Source organism: Protomyctophum parallelum (genome assembly GCF_964188405.1).
Source record: "Protomyctophum parallelum genome assembly, chromosome: 18".
NCBI classification, from domain to species: domain Eukaryota; kingdom Metazoa; phylum Chordata; class Actinopteri; order Myctophiformes; family Myctophidae; genus Protomyctophum; species Protomyctophum parallelum.
In genome coordinates, this window is record NC_139716.1 from 26,147,644 (window position 1) to 26,155,565 (window position 7,922).

The 7,922-nt window shown below is 42.0% G+C and overlaps 1 protein-coding gene across 1 annotated transcript; it reads right to left on the reverse strand.

Moving 5' to 3' along the window:
• Window positions 1-1,166: 1,166 nt before the first annotated feature.
• pnp5a (purine nucleoside phosphorylase 5a) lies at window positions 1,167-5,943 on the reverse strand. The gene is made up of 6 exons (XM_083788543.1): window positions 5,705-5,943; window positions 4,415-4,584; window positions 3,951-4,054; window positions 3,020-3,195; window positions 2,615-2,805; window positions 1,167-2,452 (listed from the first exon to the last, which is right to left on the reverse strand). The coding sequence occupies exons 1-6, from the start codon at window positions 5,728-5,730 to the stop codon at window positions 2,235-2,237; spliced, it is 885 nt and encodes a 294-aa protein (XP_083644669.1). The 5' UTR covers window positions 5,731-5,943; the 3' UTR covers window positions 1,167-2,234.
• Between the last annotated feature and the right edge of the window lie 1,979 nt (window positions 5,944-7,922).

The window sequence follows — 7,922 nt, forward strand, 5'->3', positions numbered from 1 at the left end:
AACAATCTGCATTACTTAATTTAACTTATCCAACGCCAACAAAATGTTCTTTAGTTTTGGGTCCGAGAGGTTAAATGTGGTCAAATCAGATGGTGGTCCGTGGACTCAAATTCTGAATAAATAATGGGCCTGGACATGAACAGGGTTGAAAACCACTGGTTATACAGCAAAGCCTATTTCTCACTGGGACTCTGTATTCCTACTGCTAATTATCAACTCTACCACTCTCTACTGTATCCACTTGGCTAGGTAGGGACCTAAATCCCAAATTAATGAATGCTATAGAATGAATGAACCAGGACAATCCTAAACCATCGTCATGCATGGCACTTTGTGGCAAACATGTTTTGTAAAATATATATGACTTACAACGGAACAAGTTTTAAACTTGGATTTTATATTATTGTTCTAGATAGATGTCATGGATGTGGCCCTTTTTTCATCTTGCTGTCCAAAGGGAACAAAACATATTTTTTGGGTGAAAGTATACAGTACAATTATGCAATATATGGACTTTACTATTATATACTTTGTATGCATGCTGTGTGAGCTGTTTGATGTGTTGTCAGCCTGCCTACAATTTACTTCCTTTCAAGCAGGGGAGCAAGCAAACACTTAATTTTTTGAAGAGTTCTATTCCAACATGACATTAGTCAATCTGATGAGATATTAATTTAATTTTTTAAATAATGCTGGATGTGTCATTTTGGAACAAAACGCTTGCATTTTATTTAAACACACCCCCCCCCCCCATCTTTAATCTTGATCAATCTTTTGTATGATTCCCTAACTGAACAGAAAACCACATGAATATGAATGCCATTCATCTAGTTAATTGAATTTACTATATGAATTTGTCAATTATTTTGTATACAACATGGACATGTATTATTGAGTCTGGAGGCAAGTTTATACTTAGACAATGTATCACTTTTGAACTGAGTATAAATTATTCTTAATTTGTGTTACGTTGTGCTGTACTGATGAATGTAAGTCTCACCTTTTCCAAATCAAATTAAACAGTATGTGGGTCACAGTGCAATTGTTTTCAACAGCATTTCTTCCCATCCCCAAACAAACCACACCACACTCTTGTACAGTAATAAATATTAACTTTAGTATGAACATTGTACTAAAAAACAACATGTTTTACTAAATAACACCAAGAACATTACAATACCTTAATACAAGACAACTAATGTACATCTATTAACAAAATAAAAAGTATTACATGCGGTCTTAAAATTAATTAAGAGACTCATTAAGTTAAATCGCAGACATTTACACAATGCTGATCAAAAATATTAAGTTAGGCAATACAGAAATATTCACTTTAAAACAGTAAAAAATAAACCGTCTTTTGAGCCACTGCATGAGGGAATGTACAAATGTGCCGTTTTGTCCATTAGAACAGTGGTTCTCAAAGTGGGGTCCGGGGACCCCCAGGGGTCCCCAGCTAAATGATAGTTAGGAACCAAATGGACCCTTATGGGACTATACGTATGGGACGTTTTCACAATATAAATTGGGGTCCCAGAGATAGCAATGCCGTAAAATGGGCGTCCGTAGCTTAATGCATGTCAAACTGGGGGTCCTTGAAATGAAAACGGTTGAAAAACATTGCTAGATCCGTAGAAATGGGGGTCCGCAGGCTGATTTGGGGGTCCTTGACATGAAACAGTTTGAGAACCACTGCATTAGAACAACGGTGAAGAAGGGTTGAGTTATTTGAAAGTAGTAATGAGATATAAATAAAGTGTATGTTTTTCCTCATCCAGTCTTGACACCAGGCACTGCTGTAACATCATGCCTACATGACTTGGCTTGAGCTGTGAGAAGAACTGACTGATCCTGAGTTAGTTTAGTAGACTCAATGACGACCGTGCTCATCAACATCTTTTTGACCTAAGCCTAACATTTGACCTCCATCCACTCTTCTCAGCCCGACCTCACTCCTTTTCATTGTAACTCACGGGAGCTAAGCCTGGACAAGAACCACTGCCCAAAGTGTCTAACTAACCGCAAGACACTTCCGGTTAGACGCTTATTAGTTATTTTCAAGGCTTTTTCTCCTTGTGAAATGCAGACAAAACTGGAAACAAGGTTAGGGAAGATATCGAGAAAATTGTTATAGTTAAATGGAATAACCATCACCAAACTCCTAACCACTAAACCTCCCAGTTAAGCCTAATTTCCTCCATAGTGTTGCGTGCAAATGGAAGATTTTTTTAAATTTAAACATAGTTGTTGTTGTGTTCGAGTCTGGTAACCATGGTGGAGACCAGCCTCTCCAGTTGCTCCGCTCTCTGCTTGCCCGTCTCGATGACCTCTTCGTGGTTGGCCTTCTCCTCACTCTCGTAGTCCATCACGGCCTGGTTGGTGATTAGCGACAGGGCGAAGACGCGCATGCCGCAGTGGCGTGCCACGATCACCTCGTGCACCGTGCTCATACCTGTGGTGGTAAGGATGGATGGAAATCGTTAATCTTCTCAAACAGAGGACGGACAATATAAACTAGCCAAGAAGTGACTAATAAATACGGTATCGCTGGTCAACCGTACAGCATGAGATCAGTGCAAAGAGCCACAAAGTCTGTGTGCATGATGCTACTAACCGACTGCGTCGGCGCCCAGTTTGTGGAGCATTCGGCACTCTGCGATGGTCTCGAACGAGGGGCCGCCCAGCACACAGTACACTCCCTCCCTGAGGAAGTCTCCGTAGCCCAGCTCCTGGCCCACATCCAGAGCCAGCTGCTGGAGCTCCCTGTCATACGCATCAGACATGCAGGGGAACCGCACTCCGAACCTGCCAAGCGGAAAGATAGAGAGAGAGAGTTGAGAGACTTCAGATGATAGACCCAAATAACAGGTTTGGTGTCCGTCTCTGCAGACGGACTGTACTCTTGCATGACCATGGGGTATATCGGGGTGGGTGTTTGCAACAATGTCAAAATATTTAGAAAGTTGTTTTCGGGGGTCAGACAACAACGCACCCGACGCTGATGTTGAGTTGTACCTACCTCTCATCGTTGGGTCCAGCTAAGGGGTTATTTCCAGCAAAGCCAGGCATGTTGAGGTGGTCTTTCATGATCATGATGTCTCCAACTTTGTAGTCCTGGTTGAGACCTCCTGCTGCATTGGTCAGTATCACGGTCTCCACACCAAGGAGCTTGAAGATCCTCATGGGTAATGTGATCTAGGAACATCAATTAAACATAAACCTTGTCACGAATGCTTCCACCCTGATTGCCTTGGATGTTATGTTTTATACAGGTACAAAAGTGCTGTTGTATGCTGACATAACAGGATTTCTTTCTTGTACAATGTGTACTAAATTAGATTTACAGTCACATATGTCACTAGTTCTCTATTCTGCCCATGGGATAGAAAATAGTGCCAAATGATTTCATAACAGCCTCTGAGCCGTGCTGTATGTTATATAATGAAACCCTGAAACCCGGTCATATTATGCAACAATTGTCTAACTTCCACAAGAGGGGGAGCATACTAGCCAAATCACATGTGAACTGGGTAAAGCATCTGTGTCAGTTATAGATTTTTGCCTCGTTGACTATTCAAAAATGGCGGATATTCAAGCACGTCACTTTGTGCCACGCTCCACCTACAAGCGTGTGTATATCTGCTATTCTTGAGGGGCGCTAGCCCCTCCTATATACAGCTTTAATGTTTGTGTTGTGTTAAACATTAAAAATGCCTTTGACAATGAATGGAGAATTTTCGTCACATGTGTCTGAGCAATAAGGGACCACCATTCTTGATGATGATGTACGATGATTAGAGCACCCCTCACTTCACACGGGTGATTTTTGAAAATAAAATATATATCTTGAAAGTCATTGTTGATATATAAATCACAGTGATTTATATATCGACAATGACCACCCAGCCATGCATTATCCCTTACTTAGTAATGGAGACAAATAAACCTACCTTCTGGATGGGGTAGCCTTCGTACAGGTGGAAACGGCCCTGCATGCAGACACACGGCCTCCCCTTCAAGGTCCCAAACACCAAACGTCCTGCGTGGCCATGAACTGCATTGGGGGAAAGGTTGTTTTTTAATAAAAATGACAATACCACCAGTCAGTGTCAAACAATAACTGATAGACAAATTAACTAGCAATGGCTATAATATGTGAAGAAAGTGTTAATCAGTCATCAATATTATTCTGCAGTACTGTATGTACAATTCCCTGCCTCCCCCCCGAATGTACCCATGTTTTCATCCATCTCTCCACTGCCCCTAGGCCCTCTCAAAGAGTAAAGCCTAAACTATACTTAGAATTATATTAGATATATAATTATACAACGTTTCAGTCGTACTGTAGGTCAACATATAAATGATCCACAGCAGCAGCTCTCACCCTGCTGCGTGTGCCATAACAGTAACTCACCTGTGCTCTGAGGGAAGTTGGGGATGTCCTTGTAATTGAAGACCACCTGGTCCTTCAGCATGTCCGCCAAGCCTCCCATGCCCGAGCCACACACGATGCCCACCATTGGCCGCACATCGGTCTGGGCCATTAGCCAGTCAGCGGTGGCTTTGCAGTCCTCGTAGCTAAAGCTGTGTATACACAACAGAGCAAGATGACAGGTTAGGGTAGGGTGACCGGTGGTGACCTACGGTATATACGGAATCATCTATATAGTCACATCCAACCTTGAAAATGCACTATAGTCTAATAATCTCTCACTCATATCATGCCCTTCCTTTTTTTTCTCTGCATGGTCTATATAATGTTGCTGTCCCTGTGTCCCTTTCATGACAATGCTGATAGTGTATTCTTCTACTGATACTGAATATATCCAGATTATCTATCTATCCATCTATCCAACTATCTATATGTCTAAGAGATAGCTAGGGAAAGTAATATTGAAGAGGTGGGTTTAGAGGGCAGTTAAAGGTTTGGAGGGTGGAGGCATCTCTGAGCATTCTCTGACCAGCATCTCTGACCACAGTGATCAGCCTCGGTAAACCAGCACAGCTCACAAATCACATCAAATGAAATTATGGATTGCATGGCTAAATCGTTAAGAAAACAATGTATACTATACTGTATCAAGCTTAAAAAAGATAGTACAATGATTAGCATGTGATATGATCATTCTCATGTGATATATGATTAATCTCCAGTCAGTCAGTGGGTCTTTTTTAGAATTCTGGGAAAGCAGGTTGTGTAAACACATTCCTGCAGAAGTGGAGAATTCGGCGTGGTCTCTAGCCTGGTGTATCTCAAGCCTGGGTACGAATTTCGAATTTAGTTATCCTTTTTTTGGTAAATCAGTTAAGTTAAATTAGAGATTGAGACTATAGTACCATGTCTCCATCTCTAATTTAACTTAACTGATTTACAACAACAAAAAAGTTTAACTAAAATTCAAATTAAAGGCTACACGTACCAGCCACCGCATGACCATGCAGCAGCTATGGCCTCAGATTCACAGTCGTAAAAGCAACACGTGCTGCCTCCTGGGCTTGCCAGTCATTCCTGTGTTGCCGTATAGGGGCATAATATTTAATTACCACTGAATGTGCAACAGGCTGCAAGCGGCCGGGGGTCTTGCCGCAATCACCGCCAGTTGGGCAGTGCCGGTCCTATTCTGCCTCGTTTTGCGTGAAGCGATCTACTGCGACCCATTTGAAACAACTATGCATGCAGTATAATGATATTTAGATGACTCACCTGCTCTTGTTTGCTTCGGGAAACATCCTTGATTGTAGCGTGTCTGACTGTTCCTCTAAAATAAATATGAATCGCAAAAGAATGTGTGACTGCACACTATGAAATAAATAATAGTGTTCCAAGACGGCAAAACGTTTAACAAGAAGAAAATGTGCCGTTATGAAGAATTCAAATATTAAAAAGTTAAATAAATAAAACGCGCTGTCTTCTGGTGTGCTCTTCTGTGGAGAACCGTTAACACTTTCACTCTGTGTGAATTGAATGAAGCATGCAGTCACCGGCTCTACTTATAGAACCCGACACGCCCCCTGCCCCGCCCCCTTCCAGGCCGAGACAGCGTGTGAGTGAGTGTGACGCAATCCTCCTTCCACAGTAGGCTACACAGCACACTACACACGCCTTCAACATAACAAATACATACACCGTCCACCATGCAATAACAAAACACACATGAGACATAACACACCGTCACCGCATGTCCCTGAATCTCAGCATATGGAAATTAGTTGAACCTGTGTTAATGGTTAATGCACAGCACGTGCTGGCCTTGTTATGAACAAAAATAGATTGCAGCACAAGCATGCCTTTGTTTGGGGTACCGAACAGGTGTTGTTGTCATTCTGCATGGATAGTACCAAGGTCTTCTGACTGCCCCGTGTGATCTTGTTGTCTACCACCATGGTTCAACTTCAAACCTTAAGGAATCCTAAATTTCACTTAATTCAAATATCACTTATTTTTTTGTTTTGTTATGATAATCCTCCCTACTATAGAGTGTGCTGACCATATAAGGAGTTCCTCCCTGTCCCCAGTTAACCCCTGGGGGTCAAAAAACCTTAGGTTTCGTTTTTGACTCTCTATCCTGATTGGACGAAAGGCTGGGTCCCACAGCCAAAAACAAAACCTAAGGTTTTTTGAGTGAAATCACTGAATATACCTTTAAAAGGGCGACCATTTCTAAGCAGCATCTAGAAGTCTACATTATAATCCCTTAAGGGTGAAGATCCATTGCGAGTCCCAGGCTCGGTCGCGCGGAACACATGCCAACACATCAGTGATAGGTTACCATGCATTCTAAAGTTTATTACACACACAGAGTAATATATACAGTAGGACAGTAGATCTATGACGTCCGTAGATTATGGAAACTATGATAAGAACAGAATATGAGCAGGACCACGCTTGCATATCTCATATCATATCGTACGTGAGTCCCTCTACAGACTACTACAGTAGTAGACAATCATCATGTCATGGTTATCAATGTGCTTATGCAGCTAAATCACAACAGGCCCATTTGGCCAATGGCCACAATATTAAAGGAGCCCCAATAAAACAATTTGAAAGTAGACATTTTAAATTTGAAGTGAAACACATGTCTGTTAAAGCAAACATTTAAATCTGCTCATGTGTGGCTATCTGTAGGACTACTGTTGACTAATGCTATAGTGCAGTAATGCATAATCAATTTAAAAATCACACCCGTGTGAAGTGAGGGGCGCCCACTGTATCAGCCACATGGTGTTTTATGACATCATTTAGTGCCCTAAACAAGCATTAAAGTCCATAGCCTTGGCTGGCAAACGATTTAATCATAAGTGCTCTAAAGAAACATTGTAACATCCTCAAAATCCCATAGACTTGGCTGCCATAGCCTATATGATGTAATCTTCAAAAGCCATGCATTGGAGGGCATAAAAAAGGGAAAAGAATAACCAAACAGAAAGCTCAGCTAACCGGAAGCTGAAGCAGTCAAACCAGAAGTAGGCCTACATCTACACGACATCTTCAGGTCTGGAGCTTCCTGTGGCCCTGCACTTCATGTTAAACAAGACTGCTAAACCTGAGTTGTTCGGACCATCGCAGATGTCAGCTTTAACACGTGTGCAACTCTTTCCTGGCAGGCATGCAGAATTCGAGCAACACAGACCTTATCAGTTGTGACTAATAAATTACTTGATAATATCTACACCATGGCTACCATATGATGTGCTGTTCCGTTTCAATGGCACGTGCCTGTGTCGGGAACACTCCCCCCCATGTTTTGAACATCACGTGTACAGTATGTTGTTAGTTAATGTTTTTCTATTGGGAAGTGATAATTGAGACAATGCCACAGACAAGATAAAGAGGCTCAGGAGGTAGAGCAGGTCCAATGATCCGTGGGTCGGCGGTTTGAATCCCGGCTCCAGGGCTCCTCCCGTTCACATGTCGAAGT

Coding starts and splice junctions, on each gene's coding strand:
- pnp5a (XM_083788543.1), bottom strand. CDS start 5,730: ATGTTTCCCGAAGCAAACAAGAGCAG. Junction 3,196..3,950: donor AAGGCTACCCCATCCAGAAG/GTAGGTTTATTT, acceptor TGATGTTCCTAG/ATCACATTACCCATGAGGAT. Junction 2,806..3,019: donor GCTGGACCCAACGATGAGAG/GTAGGTACAACT, acceptor TCCGCTTGGCAG/GTTCGGAGTGCGGTTCCCCT.